The 19,778-nt window shown below is 45.6% G+C and overlaps 1 protein-coding gene across 5 annotated transcripts in view; it reads left to right on the top strand.

Moving 5' to 3' along the window:
- Positions 1-19,778, top strand: part of sox5 (SRY-box transcription factor 5) — a 116,839-nt gene that overhangs the window by 50,625 nt on the left and 46,436 nt on the right. For all 5 annotated transcript variants that reach the window (XM_030046211.1, XM_030046213.1, XM_030046212.1 and 2 more), the window contains exons 4-6: positions 2,998-3,084; positions 11,338-11,510; positions 14,366-14,434. In XM_030046211.1, the coding sequence (XP_029902071.1) occupies positions 2,998-3,084; positions 11,338-11,510; positions 14,366-14,434 (329 nt within the window). The remainder of the gene's footprint in view (positions 1-2,997; positions 3,085-11,337; positions 11,511-14,365; positions 14,435-19,778) is intronic.

The following is a 19,778-nucleotide window of genomic DNA, read 5'->3' as shown; positions in this document are numbered from 1 at the left end:
CCACATCCATCAACGTCTCTCTAAAAGCCGCAGAGCAGTGACGACTCCACTCTTTTTCTTCTTCTCTTCTCTTCTCTTCTCCTCATTTCTCTTCTCTTCTCTTCTCTTCTCTTCTCTTCTCTTCCCCTCTCCTCTCCCCTCTCTTCTCCTCCTGCCCATTTCCTCCCATTTTGCCATCCACTGCACAATGAAAGAGCCTCTTGGCTTTTATTAATAGTTAAAGTGGTCCTGGCCTGTCACTGGGGACAATGGCTGCAGCCCTGTTAATAAATAAAAATAATAACTAGGAGATGGAGAGACAGAGAGAGAGAGAGGGAGAGAGGGAGTGCGATGGAAAGAGAACAGGCGACACTGCCATTTGTTGTTCCCTCTCACTTGTCAAAGCTCTTTGGCTTAAAAGCCTCTGTCATTGTTGAGGGAGAAAGCGGTGGGGATGAGAGCGAGAGACATAGGGAGGGAGAGGAAGAGAGAGAGAGAGAGAGAGAGTGCCAGGGGCTAATAGCACCTGTTGGGGTGATGGTGAGACAGCTGTCACGGAGGAGGAGGGGGCACAGGAGCACTCTCTTTTCTTCTCTTTCTTCCTTGCGCCGCGTCTTACCCCTCCTCTCCTTGTTTTATCTCGGGGCGATAGATTCTCTGTCTACCTCACTTCTCCTGGTCCTCCTCTTCACCCTCCTCCTCTCCCTCACTGATAGGCTAATCTATACCCCAGCGGCTTCTAACAGGAAGTGCGAGGACACAACAGGTAACTTAATATTTGCCTTTACAACCTTAAGTAGCCTTGAAGTTAGAAAAAATCTCACTTTATCCTCCGTCTTCGCTCGTGGATTTCAAACTGCAACGACCCACAAGGCAGAAGCCAAGGGTGATCGAAGGATGGGGAGAGAGAGAGGTGAAGGATGAGACAGAGAGAGAGAGAGGTACTGGCTTGAAGTTCAGCATTGATCTTTTGTCCCATACTGTAAGTGTTTGTGTGTGTGTGTGTGTGTGTGTGTGTGTGTGTGTCCATTTTGATCAGTGGAGCATGAATGCCCCTGTCTTCGAGTCAGAGGAAAGGACCTGATTCAGGCCTCCAGGGAGGGCAGGGTTCTCAGCACACACACACACACACACACACACACACACACACACACACACACACACACAAAAGGAGGTGCAGTATGTAGGACACGCTTCAGTGCTGTGTGTATACAGTTTATGTCTCTGCACTCTCTCTCTGTCTCTCCCTTTCTCTCTCTCTCTCTCTCTCTCGCTCTCATACGCATAAGCATTCTCTGTTTGTGTCTGAGCATGTGTGTGTGTGTGTGTGTGTATGTGTGTGTGTGTTAATCTGCCAATTAATTCCTGAAAATCTCCAGGTGGTTCAATTCCCTCCACTTGCATCCTCGCCACGACTGCATGTGCACTCGTCCCCGCGTTCACTCCATCACTCACAGGAGAGAAGAAAAAAAAAAAAAATGAAAAATGGATGTGTGAGACCAAGTCGGACAGAGAGGAAAGAAAGAAGTTCAAGCAGAGCGTTTGCTTTTTTGTGTTTGGAGGGACTACTTTGATTTGTTGTTGAGCGATGCGAGTGTGTGTATGTTCATGTCCATGTGTGTGTGTGTGTGTCTAACTTAGCTGAAGAAAAGCGTTAAGCTGTTTTATAGCCCTTCACTTGGGGTACTGGTGGTATTGCACACTGCACTCAACACATTTCACATCGCTCTCTTAAGAAAGCATTGGTGTGTGTGTGTCTCAGTGTGCGCGCGTGTGTGTCTATGTGCGAGCGTATGAGTGTGCGCAAGCAAGCTGTCTCACACCAGTGAGATTAAGACTTTTTTTTTTTTTTTCTTAAATAACTCCTGTCATTTGAGTTGATGGGAAAAAAAATAATCCGGGGTGAACGAGGATGCATGCAAACAAACTTTTCGCCTGCCGTCAGCACTTGCTGATGTTTGTGTGTGTGTGTGTGTGTGTGTGTCCAGCTATATGCATGTGTGCATTGGAGCGTATATGTCGCCCGTGCACGTGTCTGTGTGTTTTGCGGGTGCACTGATGTGTGTGTGTGTGTGTTTGCGTCGGATGATAGGGTTAATCTCCCACTCAAAGTGTAAAACCTCTTTCCTTAGCGAGGCCTGGGATCCCGAGTGCAGATGGCTCCCAGTAAATAAAACAGTCCTTTCTCTCTCTCTCTCTCTCTCTCTCTCTCTCTCTCTCTCTCTCACCATCTTACTTCACACTTCCAGTCTGCCTTTGTCTGACCATTCCCCTCTTTCTCTCTTTGTCCATTTCAATAACAGTTCAGGGTGACTGGATTGATGGTAGTGTGTGTGTGTGTGTGTGCATGCATGTACATGTGTGTGCATGTTTACATCTTGCGGTCCATGCAGGTGCACGTTTAGAACCGGATCTCTGCATGCATGTGCTCACATGTATGTGCATGTGTGTGTGTATACATTCATATGTGTGAGAATATGTTGCTAGTTCTGTTGGTAATTAGTGTTTCGGTGCATTTATGTTTGTGTGTGTGTGTGTGCTGTCTTTGTGCAGGGGTGTGTGTGTGTGTGTGTAGAGAGAGTGTGTGGAGTGTGTGTTGAAAACAAAGCGCTCGCTGATAATGTGTCCATTGTGGCGGGTGCATTAAGGCCCTCTTTGTCTCAGAGCCCACAGGGCTAATGATTCTCTAGCAGCAGGTGAGAGGGAAAAAGCCTCTCTCCCTCCCTCCCTCCCTCCCCGCCTTTCTCTCTCTCCCTCTCTCTCTTTCTCTTTCCCTTTTGCTCACTTGTTTTTGTTCTTCTAGATTTTCTCTCTTTCGATTATCAGTCCCTCTCTCTCTCTCTCTCTCTTTCTCTCTCTCTCTCCTGCTGATGTGGCCATTAGGCTGAGCTGCCGCTGCCTTTATTACAGCAAATGGACTTTAAATGAGCTTTATTGTCATGTTGGCCAGCCAGCTGAATCCCCCTCTCTCCCTCTCTCTCTCTCTCTCCCTCTCTCTCTTCTCTGCCCATCCTCCAGAGGCCCCCAGCATCGAGAGGCTGCTGTCAAAGGACTGGAAGGATAAACTTTTGGCCATGGGGTCAGGGCACATCGGAGAAATTAAAGGTACTGTACAATCTGCTTGGTGAACAAAAAGTCGGCTAAACTAAATTATAAGAGCACCGAGATGAACCGAACTGACTGTGAGAGAGACTAACCTGAACTGAACTGAAATCCACTGCAAAAAATATCCATGTCATCAAGTCATTTGATCTCATATTTAGTTTTTAAAGCTTGTTTTTATTAAAGAAAGTTTAAAAAAAAAAAAAATCTGCCAATGGGATGAGATAATCCCACTTGTTTCCAATACAGTTTCCCTTGTTTCAGCATTTGGGAGCAAGTATAAATGTGTTGAAATAAGTCAGCATAAGGCAGATCTGCTCACTGGTATCAGGAAAATTACACTTGATTCAAGAAAGAAAAACAAGTGGAAAAAGATTATCAACATTAGAAAAAAAAGTTGGATTATCTCATCTCACTGGCAGATTTTAAAGATTTAAACACTGAATATTAAATTGATGGCATGTTGAGATGATTTTTGCAGTGTGCGCTGAACTGAACTAGATTAAAAACTAAACTGAACTGAATCTACTTAAACTGTAATCTCAACTGAACTGAGTTTAACCGAATGCACCAAACCAGCTCTGAGTGACCGCTTGACCATCAAAAAAAAAGCCAGTGGCTGCTCCGCTCATCCCTTCAGCTCCATGTTAGTCACAGCGTTAATCACCCATTTCATCCACAGCAACACGGGCTCCACTTTAAGAGAGAAGGAGAGAGAGAGACAGAGAAAGAGGGTGGGAGGGAAAGGGACGGAGGGAGGGAGAAGAAATGATTGCGAACGGGGCGAACAAGAAAGCTGCACAATGAACACGCAGGGGAGAGAGAGAGAGAGGGAGAGACAAAGGTGGAAAAGGCTGACTATTATTCCCCATAACTCCAGGGCAAAGCCACCGTTCTCCTCCAGTAATTGAGCTTCATTAGGAAGCAAAGCAATATGTAATCAAAGGGCCTCGCGGAGCGGCGTGGCCGTCGAGAGGGGGGCTCCATTGATCAAACCCCCTTTTTCCGAGCTCCCCGCCGCGCTGACATTTCTGTGTAGGGGCGTCCCGCATGGCGCACCACACACCAACAGCTGGGGAGCAATATCAGGAGTGTGTGTGTGTGTGTCTAAGTTTAAGCGTGTGTTCAGTGTGTCTATGTGCAAGGCTGTAGGTCTGTATTGCTGTGGGTGCATGTGTGCGTGCATATGTGCAAGTTTAAGCGCATAAGTGACAGGGAATATGTCTGTGCATGCGTGTGTGTGTGTGTGTGTGTGTGTGTGTGTGTGTGTGTGCACGCGCAATCACTTTTTCTCATTTCATTTTCTCGAGCGTGTCCCTCAGCTTCTTTTTTTCCCCTCCTCTTCTCCATCGAATTCCATTGAAGGGCTTTTTGTGGGGAACAAAGTGATTTAGAGCCGCCGCTTCCTGCTCCGTCTGCCATAGAAGCAACACTGGTAAAAGGCCCCATGCGGTTCACTTAGCAACACACACACACACACATGCACACACACACACAGAGAGAGACACAGCGTATGGGACTTGCGCTACCGGAGCGGTTACACAACATCCCCATAGTAAAGCGTTATTCACATCGTTTCTGCTGTGTTTGACGGTGGAAAGTGACAGGAAAGGTTATGAAGGCGACGCACGCTCAAACTTACAACCTCCGGAGCGTTAATGGCGTTGCTTAGTGGCACAACGGCAGAAGTTATCAAGTCTTGGTCCACGGCGAGCAACGTGTAAAAGAAGGAAAGAACATTATGTCAGAGTGCAGCGCATAAACACAAATTTGTAAGAAGGGTGGAAACATTCTGGTTTGGATGGCGAGATGGTTTTCCACCCCTCACACGGCGCGCGTCCCGCAAAACACACGAGTGCCGATTGCCTTGACCCGGCGCTGACCCCCCCCACCACCACCTGTTCTATTTATGACACAATGCGGCTCAATCTGCCTCAGCGCCCGCCGATCAACCAGCAGAAAAAAGGAAGACGTCGTGAGGAAGTCACGTTGCCCTGACGACGCATCGTGCGTTCATAGCATGTGCACCTTGACGCTCTTTGAAGGCGTTGTCAGGCTGCCGGCAAATTACTCTTAATCAGCCCCGCCAGGCCATGCTGGTTTATGTCAGTTTCCTTAGATTGCAGGTTACATTTAAAAAAAAAAAAAAAAAAAAAAAAAAAAATCCAGATGTGGTGAACATGAACAAAGTAACAAATGACTCTTCACATATCTGAAAAGGCAAATTACAAGGCATCACAGCATGTAAGTTCAAGTGACTATTCATCTAACTCCTATAGATTAATAAGTTAAGTTATAAGTAATAAGATCAACATTATCTTAGACTATAGCCATTTGTTTGTGTATCTAACTACTGGGCTTTATTCTTGGTTATAAGCAGCTGATGGATGGAGTTTTTAGCATTTTGAGGCCAGGAACAAGGGCAGCATGCACACTGAACAAAATACCATTCAGTCCACGATATGTAAAGTGTGTTTTGTTATATAGTCAAATTTATTTTGCTATTCCCAGCTCCAGTGACACAGTGAGAGATCCCGTGTCCATCACATTGACTCCAGTGTCAGTGGCACCAATGCAAATCCTGAATGCTGTCAGTGTTAAATAATGTGCTTTCCTTCTGTTATACGTTCGTTGTTTCAAAGTTAGTTTCATGGAAAAATGCCCGGTCATTGATAATGCTCGGCATGTTGCAGATAGCTGTACAGTCAATAGAGCGCATTGCAAACTTAAACGGTTCATATTAATTAATTTTCATTCAAACGCATGATGACCCCTGTGTCTCCTCCTCTCCTGTCTCTCCTCCTTCTCCTCCTTTCAAATCTCCTCTCCTTTTTTTTTTTATATCTCATCCCCTCTCTCCTCCTCGTCCTCCTCCTCCTCCTCCTTCCCCTCTCCCTTCCTCCCTCCTTACCGAGGGGAGTTATCAGAGCAGCCGGGGTCATTAATTAGCACCGCGAACACAGTGACAAGTATTACATTGTTACAAATTGGTTAATTACGCCTTGGTGTGTATATGTGTGTGTGTGTGTGTGTGTGTGACAGAGAGAGAGAGAGAGAGAGAGAGGCAAGCAGGCTGCAGCGATCTGCCTAAGGAGGAATGTGTGTGTAAACCGATGGAGGAAACCAGTTATCGATCCACCTGCCTGCCTCACAGCAGCTGAGGAAACAAGCCGACGCGAGCTGATTTATGGGGCAACCAGAGTATTTCTGAAAGGGAGAGAGAGGGAGAGAGAGGGAGAGAGGGAGAGAGAGGCAGCACATGTCCATATATGCAGCGTTGGGGAAAGCACTATGAAAAAAGCAGAAATACCTTTACCGCAGTAAAACTCAATGTCCCACATTCAAATTTCTACTCAAATAAAACTATCAAAGTCTTATCATTGAAATATACTTAATTAATACAAGTATAATCATTCATACTTAAAGACAGCCTTCCATTATTGTGTTGTAGTGTTAACCTGCAAATGCTGCATTAAAATAGATGGTTCGGCTGTAGTAAGTCACTTGAACTCTGATGATGCATTTCACAAAGTTATCCTACATTTTACACGTATGTACAAAACGTCGTTCTGCATTGTAACTTTTGGTGTCAGAAGAGGAAAAGTGAACAGAAAAGTGCGGCCTTTTCCGTTTGAAACGCGGCGGCGTGAAAGCACAAAGCCTCGTTCAACGGAGACGCACCTCAGAATCGTACTCAGGGTGCAGCACTTGAATAAATGAAGAGTTTCGCTCCAAAATGAGATAACGACCATTGAAAATCGATGACAGCCACTCTCCGATATCGACTGCCTGCATGAAGGTGAAGCACATTACGGCCTAGCATTAAGTTAGGAGTCGCCTTAACACGTCTGAACGGCTCATTTTTTGGAGGACAAAATCACTTTATGTTTTGCAAATACTGACTGAGTCATTTTAAGTAGCATTGTGGGTTGTTTTTTTTGTTTTTTTTTTTTCAAATGGATAGCATTTTGGAATATATGTACTGAGTTACTTTATGATAAGAGTTTCTAAACCTTGTTTTTTTTGGTTTTATTTCTCTCCCTTTGCTAAAACTTATAGATAAGAGGTCCTCGCCTGGAGTTTGACAGACAGAGGGGGGATTGAAAACAGCTAGAGGGTCAGTAGGAATAGAAAGGAGTAGCTGTCTTCATTAACACCCCCCCGCACACACACACACACACACATATGCAAACCAAAAACACACACACACACCACACGTATCTCTCCAGGTTGCGGGTCATAGGCACGTCCTTTCCTCCGTCACACATACACACTCCACTGTTTGGGCCTGAAGAATTCCTACCAAATTTTGGCTGTGTGTGCCTGTGTGAGTGTGTGTGTGTGTGTGTGTGTGTGTGTGTGATGGGGGGGGAGTTAACCCCAAAAAGAAAGACTCCTTTGATCCATCGCTTCACCTTTGCTAGCACCCACTCCTTTTCTCCTCTCCTCTCACTTCACCCCCCCCCCCCTCCTCCTCCGCCCCTTCAACCCCATTTGGACGGGCTGACATTTTTAACACAAGGCTCTTTCTTGTCTTGGTCAGCTTTGGGCGTACACACACACACGCACACGCACGCACAGGGGCACGCACACACACACACACAAGCACACGTCTCTCTCTCTTTCTCGCTCGACAAAGGTGGGTCTGTGAGTTAGGACAGCGGCGTGTTTATTTTTCCAGCGGCCAGCGCTCCCGACAGTTGCCTTTATTGTTCATTGTTGGCGGATGGATGGAGAGGGGGAGGAGGGGGGGGCGGGAGAGGGGGTGAGGGCGCGGGATGGGGGTGGAGGGGTGTGTGTGTGTGTGTGTGTGTGTGTTGAGGGGGGGGCGGCTACCAACAGGGAGGACAAATGGATGGCTCTCACCTTCCCAAGCGGTCAAAGGGCAGGTCAGCAGCCTTCCCTCCCTCCCTCCCTCCTTCCCTCCCTCCCTCCTTCCTCCTTCTCCTCGTTCACCCTTTTCTCCTTGTTTTTTTTTTTTGCTCTTTTCATCTCCCTCTTGCTCTCTTTCTTTTACTCTCTCTCTCTTTTTACCCCATTGCTTTGTTTCACTCTCACTTTCCTCCTCTTTCTCTCTCTTTCTTTCTCGTTTTCCTCTTTCTCCTCTCTCTCCCTCTCCCTCTCTCTCTCTTTCGTCTAGTTTGACTCGGCTAGGAATGCGGCCCTGTTAAAGGTAGCAGCTGAAGAACAATGGGGGATTGTACTATTCCACACACACACACACTCACTCAGACACACGCACATACACACACACACACGCACAACAAAGGCATGAAGGCAAACACTGGTACATACGAACGGACACGAGCACACACACTCGCTGATTGTGCCTCGGTGTGCCTCTCTGTAACTACATCCTGTTGAATGATTTAGGTCTTGTTTGTGCGTGTGTGTGTGTGTGTGTGTGTGTGTGTGTGTGTGTAAGAGAGAGAGTGTGTGTGTGTAATGGAGCTGGCCTGTCAGGATCTAAAGGGTTAAAGGTCAGGCCATGCTAAATGTGAGCAGGAGGTTGGCTGACTGCAGGGTAAACACAGACCAGACACACTCTCTTTCTCTCTCCCTCTTTCCCTCTCTCTTTCACACACACACACACACACACACGGCCAGGCAAGCCAGCGACCAATCCCCCCAAATTTACCTCTAATTCAAGGCCAATTAAATAAATATAGGTTCTACTTTAATCTTGGTGAGAAGTGTAGATTTCTGAAGAGACCACGAGCTGAAGAGAGGTTTATTTTGTCCGTTAAATGTGCTGAATCTGGCTCAGATTTCGCGTTTGCTCTGCCATCATGACAGCAGCCACATTTTGCCTGTTTACAAATGTTTCCTCAGCTACAAGCGTCTTCCATACCGGTTTGGAAAAGAAGGAAAAAAACCCAACAAAAACAGGACATTTATTTCAGTAAGGCAATAAAGGCAAAGGCAATGATGGATTTGGCCAAGGCAATCGCTCCTGGCCTTTTGTGCCCAGCAAAATGCCTCAACATCTGGTTTTACACCCCCCTGAATACACAAACACACACACTTACACACTGGCTAAAGCTGCCTTCCATTGACATCCCCCCCTCCTACGGTCAAAAAGCCCCAAACCGGCCATATATTCAACTGACCAACGAGCCGTGGATCGCTTTAAACTCCTCCGTCCTCCTTCCCTTCTTCATTCTTCTCCTCGGTGCCCTTTAACCTCTCACCCCGCGCCTCTTTCTGGCCCGAGATAGCCGTGAAAAAATCTCACAAAGAAGAAGAATAAGTCCTAAAATCTAAGCTTCAATCTTCTCCACCTTCTGCACCTTCGCTGAATTGCATGTCTGTCTCTTGTCACAGGTCAGAACGGAGGCCATTTCTTTCCCCAATGAATATCTTAACCAGTTCAAATACATAATATCTCCATATGGGTTACTTGCATACACATCTGACCAAATAAAACCAATTAACAAAGTCGTTTTTTGCTGTGCTTTTAACTGCGTGTGACCGTGGGGACATTGTTAATAGCTTATTTTATTTACTTTTGATTTAGTGTTGTACATCTTCATATGGCTCAGATACTAGTTTGAATGTTTGAAGTTCGGCTTCAGTTCAGTCTTTTGTATGATGCTAATTCAAGTGCGTCATGTGATGACAGCAGCTGGCCTGGTAGGAACATGAATCAACAAGATTTCCTGAACCAATTGAAGAATCAAAGTTGTTCTCGCCGCCAGCCTCCCTTCATCAGTAATAAAATTGTGTGTGACAGCTTCATCGGGCTTAAATTTGGACGTAAACATCCATAGGGCCAAAATGGATTGAATGCATTTAGTCTCAGTCAGGTCACATGAAAATCGCCAGAATTAGAGTTACGAAGTTTTCACACAAATGAAGATCAGGCTCAAAATATCATAGCTGTCCTCGTTGGCTTTCCCAGAGCACAAAGGTCTTAAGAAAGCAGCTGGTGACTGCACTGGAAGACTTTCTGCTTTAAAGGGATAACACTGGTGTGTAAGACATCTATCTCAGGGGTTCCCAAACTTTCTCATGCCAAGGATCCCCGAAATAGAAGCACTGTAGATCACGGACACCCATTTAAGAGGCTTTTGTCTTAAGGAATTCAGTCGGAGGAGATTTTTGTCCTTAGTTGGAGAGATAACACAAATTGGTAGAGCCAAATTGGGATTAAACTTGGATCATGACAAATTGCAAACAAAATGGCTGTTTCCTCGTTGTCCGAACTTCCATAAAATGTCATAAAAGTCAATCTAACCTACTCCACTTGCAATCCTAATGGAAGATCTCTGAACCCCGGTTTGAAACCCACTTGTCTATGTCAGCGATCATGATTGAAGAAGCCCTTGCCTCAGTGTCTGTTTGTCAGTTGTTGATATTGGATGCAGAATTTGGTTTGAACAGGGTGATTCTTAGCTGATGAAAACATTTTCACCCTGATTTTATTTGCCCACCTTGAGGGAGGTCATAGAAACACAGAGCTAATGGGAATTCAGTGCCTTGCTCAATGACACGGGGCTGGACTAGGGCCTCATCCGGTCGAAGAGCAGCCTCAGTTTTTAGCACGTTGTGACAAACTGTTTTATCTGCAAAATTTCAAGCAAATCTTCCTGCTATTTCACTGTTTCTGTATGTAAAGCTCTCAACAACCAAAGCCAGTGGTGCACTGAAATAAAATACAATACCATGCTATAAGATAATGGAGAAATACTCCAATAAAAGTAACAGTCTTGCATTCATACTTTTACTCAAGTAAAAGTCTAGAGCCAGTAAAATGTACGTAGGTATGAAAAGTAAAAGCAGTCATTGTGAATAATGGTTCCTTTCAGCGTGTTAAATTATTGATGCACCAACCTGTGAGAAGTATTTTAATGTTGTAGCTGCAACGGCTCTATTAATTATTAGCCCGGTTACACTCTAACAATGGCTCCCGTTTGATGTTTTGCATGGAAAAAGTTATTTTGCAAAGTAAGTTGCAAACCACAGGTGTCAGATAAAGGAGGAACAGTAAAAAGTAAAAGATTCCTCTCGGAAATGTAGTGCAGTTAAAGTATACACTCTCAAGTAAAGTGCCAGTACTTGAGTAAAAGCACATCTCTGACAAAAATAAAGGTACAAAAAGGCTTCTGAGCAAGGATCCCAGGTTTCAGATCAGGAAGGGTTCTTGAAACCCCAAACCTGACCCGCTAAATGGTTGAGGCACTTATGTCGTGTAACCAAGCCAAGCGAAGCCCTAACACCTCACCTCTGACCCCCCGACTGCTTCTCTCCTCCCAGGTACTCCAGACAGCCTGGCGGAGAAAGAGCGCCAGCTAATGGGCATGATCGGCCAGTTGAGCAGCCTGAGGGAGCAGCTCCTGGCAGCCCACGAGGAGCAGAAGAAGCTGGCCGCCTCGCAGATGGAGAAGCAGCGGCAGCAGATGGAGCTGGCCAAGCAGCAGCAGGACCAGGTATGTAACGTGCTAAAGGGGTTCATTTGTAAACACTGTGCCCCTGCAAGAATTAACCATGTAATCAAGCTTTGAGCCTCAAAATCTCATTGTGGCCGCACAGGATTCAAAAGTGAAAGTTTCATAGATATCAATGTCTGAGACTACAGCTACATCTGAGATTTACGGCAAAAAAAATAAAAATAATATAAAGGAGTTTAAAAGGAGGATAAAAGGAGTCTAGTGTTCAGCCGATGTTTGATAATTTTACTTATTTTACGATGCAAATCCAATCAGCTTCTTCACAAGATGGTGATATTTCCATATACTTCCTTACTTCAGTGTACAAATATTGTTACTTGTTTCCGGAAAATCCCTGAAGCAAGAGAAACTGAACTGGAGGCAAAGTTGATTATTCCAACCCAGTGAAAAATTATTTTTTCCACACATATTTAAGGGGAAAAAAAGAAGAATACCAGGCCTCAGTACAAGATTAAAGATTAGAGACAAATTCTGGTACTTTTTATTGTTTGGTGAACAAACACATGAAAACTCGTTATTTGGATTTCAAAGTCAAATAGAAAATACTCAAATATCATGTAGGTTCATCGGCATGCCACACCCACACACACACACACACGCTCACACACACCATGAATGGTCATTAGAAATCCCCACCCAGATTCCTTAGGTGTAGAAGTGAGACTCGCCAATCCACTTGAAAAACAAGCATTGAATCACACAGACTCTCTTTCTCATTCTCTCATGCACAAACACTCCCATACACACCTATAGATATTTACACACACACACACACACACACCTCACATAGCGTTTACACAGCCGGAGACATGCGCCTTTGGCAGCTTGAACATAGAGACATTGCACAGGAATGAGCTGAGGGTACGTTGTATTGGAGCGGATGTAGCTGAGACACACACGCATGCACACGCACACACACACACACACGCACACACACACACCTCAAGCTCCTAGGTGGGAGTCTGCCAGGTATTTGCATAGAGAAGGGTTTCCCTCTTTGTTGTGCATTTTAGCTTCTGGGAAGCCTCGATATACAAAGAGAGAGGGAGACACACACTCTAACACACAGTCTCTCTCTCTCTCTCTCTCTCACACACACACGCACACACACACACTGTGACAGAGAGGCGCACAGCTTTAAGGGCGAATAACCTATGACAAACACAATGCCTTATGGTGCCTTTGGCTGCTTCCTGGATACATGCGGATACAGTTCTGTGTTTCCACCAGCCAGAGCCAGTCTCATCTCTGAGCCGCACGAAAACAGGAGAGTTTCTGTTCAAACGCTAATTGCATTTACATTTTACATTTTAGGCATGTACAGTAGCTGATGCTCTTATCCGGAGTAACTTGTCAACTTGCCAATGAGGGGCAAAGTTTAAATTCCTTGTCCACTAACATTACAGTCAACCCATAGTGAGAGAGTCGAGGGACGGCCGGCACGGCATCCAGACGTTAGACATGAGAAATGTAAATGCAAAAGAAAGTTAAGTTGTTGTTGTTTTTTTTTTTTTTTCTTAAACAAAACAATATTGTGATGGATCTGGAAATGATTCGATGAATAAATGGACTGGGCTCCGACAGAATCAGTCTTTTTTATCACCAGATGCTTTTAAATTTAGTGGGCACTGCCCTGAGAGGCGACACACTTATTAAATTTAGTGCAGCAAATCAGCACATAGTTTAGGGTGAAAAACCTTGTATGTCCAAAATCAATGCCAACATGTAGGAGCTGTGTCTTGCTTTCAGCTTGAGCGGCCATGCATTTTTCACTCCGTCCAATAGGGCTTGACAGGGTTCCACATGCACAAAGCGACACACACACACACACACACACACACACACACGACACACATGACACAAAATGCACCATGTGTTCATTTGCACAGATTTTACACTTATAAACCACAGGAGCCCAAGCTCGCCGTGATCTCAAGGAATTACAGAGGCACAAACGTCACACAGCTATTTGTAGTCGGGCTGAGGTCATTTAAAAGTAAGGACATAAATGACAAGTTTCAGTGTTGCTACGGCAACCAGTGACATCACTGTCAGCTACTTACCAGCAATAGCTATAATCAATCCACATAGCCGACTAGCTGGAATTGAATCACATCTTCCTCTGGGCTTTTATTTTTGCAACTGGATTATAGCATCTTGAATCATAAAGGTCTATAAGATCACATGTTGCCTCCTATACATTTGACGGTTTCTTCATCAATATTTAACTGTTTTTGTCTCATTTGTGATTGAATGCTCGTCCTGAAGCTGACAGTGACAAGGGCTCCGAGTATGAGCTTGTGACGGGCTGCATTCTGTCAGAAAAGCACAAATGCCAGGAGCGCTCCGTGCTTAAAAAAGTGAGATATAACACAATGTAGAAAAAAAAAAAAAAAAAAAAAAGTCGTCCCGTCTGGCGCATGTTTACTTTGGAAAACAATATAAAAAAAAAAAAAAACAGTGCGCCGAAAGTCTGACATGCCATTTGTGTGCACGGCCTGAGTTTGCTTATTTTGAAAGTGGGGCAGCCGATTGTTATCAGTGTGAAACACATTCCCCACCAAAAACACGAATGACGATTCACTTTCCGTCTCGGACAGGCGGCTCAGTGCATGTCGGTCCAGTTGGCTGTGAACCGGGCCCAGATGAGATGAGATCTTTAATATTTCATGCCAGGGCATCGACCCTCTGTCGTGCAACTGGGGCCTCTGAGACCTGCAGATGTGTCGCATCTCCCACAGGCCCCGGCGTACACACACACACACACACACACACACACACACACACACACACACACACACACATTCTGACAGTGTGCTGTGGTCTGTCTGCAGATTGCCCGGCAACAGCAGCAGCTTCTGCAGCAGCAACACAAAATCAACCTCCTGCAGCAACAGATCCAGGTGAGGCCAGTTTGTGTTTGCGTGTGTGTCCGTCCATGTGTTGGTGGTGTGTGTGTGTGTGTGTGTGTGTGTGTGCATATGTGAGTGTGTGCATACTGTACAAGCACAATACAGTTATGTGGTGATTGTGATTGTGACAGCTCGGCCTTCTTCCATCATAAATCAGCCATCAGCATTCAGACCAGGAGGGACTGAATCAACTTTGACTTACAGTAGCCCCTCCTCTTCAAGCACACACACACACACACACACTCATACAGGCACACACTTACCAGCAATCACCTAAAAGTGGTTGTCCAACAACACGTGCTTGACAGTGGCGTTAAATCTCGGCTGCAAGACTTGGAAGAATAATCAGCTTGGAAAACTTGGATTGTCGCTTGTGACTCGAAAACTGAAAGGGCTATTTCGCTATTTTTGAAGGTATTCTACCTTGAGAGGTGCGTTTTACTTCACTGAAACCCACAGAGAGAAGTCTACACGAAGGCAGCGGCGTTTTTTGATTAATCGATTAATTATGTCTAAAATAATGAGAAGTACTCATCACGAATTACTAGAACCAGGTACGGCCTTAAAATTGCTTATTTACTTTGACTAGCAGCCGAAATAATCCCAAAGCTTTCATTTTATAATGAAAAAGGCAGAAAAAATCAAGGTTTTTTTTTTTTTTTTTTTACTTGATAAATGATTAAAACAATTAAGATAAGGTAAGGTAAGATGAGACCACACAAGACAAGATTGTGCCTTCTTGATGCCCGAGGGGAAATTCAGGATTACTCGATTATCAAAATTGTGATCATTTCATTTTTCTGTTTATTGACTAATTGATTGATTGAATGAATCTTTTCTTCACAAGCATTAATCCTTCAAAAGCATGCCGCCTCGCAAACGTTATTGTCCAAATTCATCGGTGGAAAAGTGGATCAGATGTAGAAAGAAGTGAATTTGCTCTAAGTGGTGCAGAAGTTCTCCTTTAAAATGTGAAGCTGTGTCTCCGACTCCAAAGAAAGTGGGCGGGTGTATATGTAACACTTAAAAAATGGAAGTATTGTCCTGTAGTGCGCGACACTAGAGCCTCTATACTCGTCCAGGTGGCTTGGACCGAATAGCCCAGGCCTTTGTAAAGGCAGATGACACTGAATTTTGAGCTGAGAAAGCAGGGCTTTGTATCTTAAAGAGACGCTCTGTCCAAGAAACACAGAGGAAGACACACACACACACATATATACACACACACACACACACTCCCTTCCCCCTAGAGTTTGGCCATACACTGTTTGTGTGATAAGAGACCTTGTGATAGTGTGTGTGCCTATATGTGTGTCTGCAGCTGTGTTTATTTGTGTGGTGTATGCACATTTGTGCAAGTTAAATTCTGAATTGTTTTGTCCCCGAAAAAAAAAAGAGAGCGCATGTGTGTGTTTTTATGTGTGTGTACACCCGTGCGTACATTTCTCCATCCGTGTGTGTGTGTGTGTGTGTGCCTGTGTTTGCAGCAGCTGTGTGTGTTAAGCTATAAACACGTCCGCTCGTGATTCACTCCCTCACGACCCCGCCGAGACAAAGCTCTCTTTTCCCATGACTTTGCAACCTTTTCCCAAACAAGCGTCTCTCCATTGAACGGGCCCAACAATAGTTTCTCACAAGCAGGGACAGCTGAACGCAGCCTCGTTAAGAGAGGAGCACAATCACATGGGCTTATCGTACGAGCACAAAACACACACACACACACACGCACGTACACGCACACACACATCAAAGCACGCGCAAACGTACATACATTGGAAAATGCACATAAACATATCACCCAGAGCGGAGCACACACGATCAAACACACACTCATCATCAAAGACTTGGTCGAGAAATACACTGCTTAATCATTCATGAAGAGATTGTCCGCACAATCCCACAATACAATGGCCTGCCAGAGAGAGGGCGCCAGGTTCAGCGTGTGTGTGTGTGTGTGTGTGTGTTTGTGTCTGTATGATAAGCCCCTTGTGATTGTGTTTCCCCCTAACGAGGCTGAGTTCAGCTGTCCCTTCGTGCGTGTGTGTATCTGTGTTTTTGTATCTGTGTGTGTGTGTGTGTGTGTGTGTGTGTGTGTGTGTGTGTGTGTGCTCGCCTGCGTCCTTGGCTTTGTTAGGCCCAAGCCCCCCAAAGGCCTGTGAAGAATGCTTTCAACCGTCCACTTGGAAGAGGTGATGAAATGAAACGAATAATCAAGCTCATGAAAAAGAGAAGAGACTGACACAAATCCTTCACGAAAGGAGGACAAATTATTTATTGTCCCCGTGTCCGGTTCCTATTTTTTCTCTCTCTCTCTCTCTCTCACCCCGAAACCCAATTCAAGCGAGCGAACACGCATGTGAGCGTCCGCGGTTCGGGCCGGCGGGTGCGAGTTCGTTTGCAGAGGCAGACATCGCGGCGGCACCCGCTAATCACCTCCTTACAGGGGGGCCGATCGAAGTGGAGCTGTGGACGTGTGCTTTAATTCAATCACACTCACGCACAATGCAAACGCACACACACACACACACACACACACACTAGCATGGGTCATGTAGTTAATCAGTGCTCAGAAGTAAGTGATTAGCTGCTTTCTAGCTCGGCCTAATTGATTTTACCTGAAATTATCGGTAAATTAAATCAATAAATTAACATCAGTTATGATCCAGCCGTTGTGCTGTGGGAAGAAATCCTCCCTGTGCGCTCATGCACACACACACACACACACACACACACACACACACAGCCCCAACCGTAACCACTGCGTAACGATCCTTAACCTTTGACCTCCAGCCTGTATCCACGTGTCGCATCATATGTGTAGTGTTTACCCGTTAGCAGCACATGAACGCCCACCTCGAAGTCATTATCACACGTGAGATCCTCCGGAAGGCTTGTGAATCCCCAGTTTCCAAGTTGTGAGATTCCTCAATGTGAAAAATAGCTGAGAAAATAAAAAGGCGACAAATAGCGTTTTTCCACTGTCGTGCCGTGCCGCGCCGCGCCGTGAAATTCACGGTTCCGCATTCATTCCCACTCCACCAGCCCGCTTGGTTCCGGGAACCAACCGTGAAAGATTTCAGCCCGGTTTGACATCTGGTGCTGGCCCGGTTAGAACGGGGCCGCGGAGGCGGGCCTAAATATGATCTCCTTCGTGATTGGTCCGTTAGAATGTCAGTTAACCAGGCTGCTACAAACTGACAAGTGACAAGTGTCAACCATGAAACCTTCAGCCAGTAGGCTGTTATTTACAAATGTTAGTTTCTGGAGAGATTATGGAAGAAACTGATTTGCTTGCTGACTTTTTTGTTGGGTTTTTCTGTTTTGTAGCCTAGTTTACATTTTTCTTACAAATGGAAATGTGACCACTAAGCGCAGATAGCAGAACATCTGTGAGGATGATGATGATGATGGCATCAGGCGGGTCGGCCGCAGCACCGGTCGGAGTCAGGCGGGCCGGCCGCAGCACCGGTCGGCGTCAGGCGGGTCGGCTGCAGCACCGGCCGCTCACCTGTCAGATCCGGCAGACGTGACCGGGTGGGCGCGGTACCGACCCGCCTGACCCCGACCGGTGCTGCAGCCGACCCATAACAAAGCCATTGGCCGGCAATTTATTCAAACAAGATTTTGTCCATAAAAAAAGTAGCAAAAAGCTAATGTAACAACTGACAGCTCCTCTTGTTACTATAACAACTCCATGGCAACGAGCGCGCCTCTCTAATTCTATGACGCCGACCCGCTGGTACCATAAGCAATGGAAACACGGCTCGGCTCTGTATAGTGGAAAAACGCTAAAAGTTTTATTCATTTATTTATTTTGTTAAAATTTCGCTTTGATCAAGCAAAAGGGGCGTTTTTTATAATGACCCATGTCAGTAATAAGTCAGTGGTGCTCTTTGTGGTTATATAAAGCCCCATATAGAACAGGATTTCTAACAACATCCTAACATGTTTGATGCATTTAGGTTGCTATGGTTACCCAGTCTTTCCAAGCAGAGCGTTTGAATTCTTATGTTCATACTCCTTAAGTTAGAAGTAGTGATGCTGATGCCTTAATCCTGTACATATATCTATAGATCTATGCAAAACCTTAATCCCATAGCGACCTTTAATTCTAACCTTCATCGGTTTCTCATATTATGCTTCCTAACGGGGTGGAGCACAGACAGAAGTGCCTTGCTCATCTGTATTAACCTGTGTCTTGCCACTGGCTCACTATTTCACGAGGAACATCTAAAGCAGGGGAGCCTTTTCCAAGCCCGATCCGGCGAACAAACATGGAGATACAACAGAACCGCACACGTACAGCTAACGGGCTCCTGTGATTACAGCAAGCCTCTCTGTTCCCCCTTTGGACGAGGATTTGCACCATGCAAAGCCTGCAGCTGACTGGACCGGCACCCTGCGGTTGCTTCCTGAGTTTCAGCTTGGAACAAAAAAAAAAATTGCTGTACAGTCATCAATTTAATCATTTTCCAACTAAACGGTACGCTCAAATGTTTCGGGAAAACACTCGAGCTGAGGAATAAACGATGATGTTATAGAGTCTTGACTCAGATTTGCTCAACTTTATGATCCATCCACTCTTCATAATGTATCCAACACACACCGCGTGGCTGCATCAAGAGCTTTTTAATAGACAATAGATAGATAGATAGAATTTTATTGTCATTGCACAATCATATACGTATAATAATGCAGCGAAATTAGGGCTCAGTCCTTTCGGTGCAGGGGAGAATAGAAAGCATCGTGCATCTTGCTAGTTGAATAGCCAAGTCCAGTAATAGATGGCTGCAGCCATGTCTCTGATATCAGAAAAAATGCAACAGTCATGGAAACACTTGTTGGATGTGCAAGCACAGTTCGTCATCCCGTGTTCGCCATGGAGCTGGCGCAGGAAAAAGCTGGGAGGCGGCGGCCCAAAGGGCTGTCCTTTCAGCCGTGTCAACGCGCCGGCCCTGCAGCCTCGGCGTCCTCCGGAACGTCCCGGCAGCGACGAAAGTCCCGTGAAACTGGCATCCCGCAGCGCAATCCCAAGCTCAAAAGGTCCTGATAGCTGTTGTTTCCTTTGCTTGTTTACGTTTCCTCCTGGACTTGTCACTGGGAAGAACGATCCGCGGAGACCCCGGTGTTCTAACGGCGTCCTCCAGAATGTCCTGGTAGCGATGAAAGTCCGGCGAAAATCAAAAATTAAAGCATGCGTGACAAAAGCAACGTAAAATAAGTAGAATAACCCCGAGGCTGCAGCCACACTGATCCATCAGGTCGTGGACAGAATGGAGAGCGTCTGTCCATCCATGTGAGCTGAACTGAATTCCTTCTACGTGGAGTCGAAATC

Source organism: Myripristis murdjan, chromosome 23 (genome assembly GCF_902150065.1).
Source record: "Myripristis murdjan chromosome 23, fMyrMur1.1, whole genome shotgun sequence".
In the NCBI taxonomy this organism is placed as follows: domain Eukaryota; kingdom Metazoa; phylum Chordata; class Actinopteri; order Holocentriformes; family Holocentridae; genus Myripristis; species Myripristis murdjan.
Note: the sequence above shows the minus strand (reverse complement) of the source record. Positions and strands in the feature narration are given on the sequence as shown.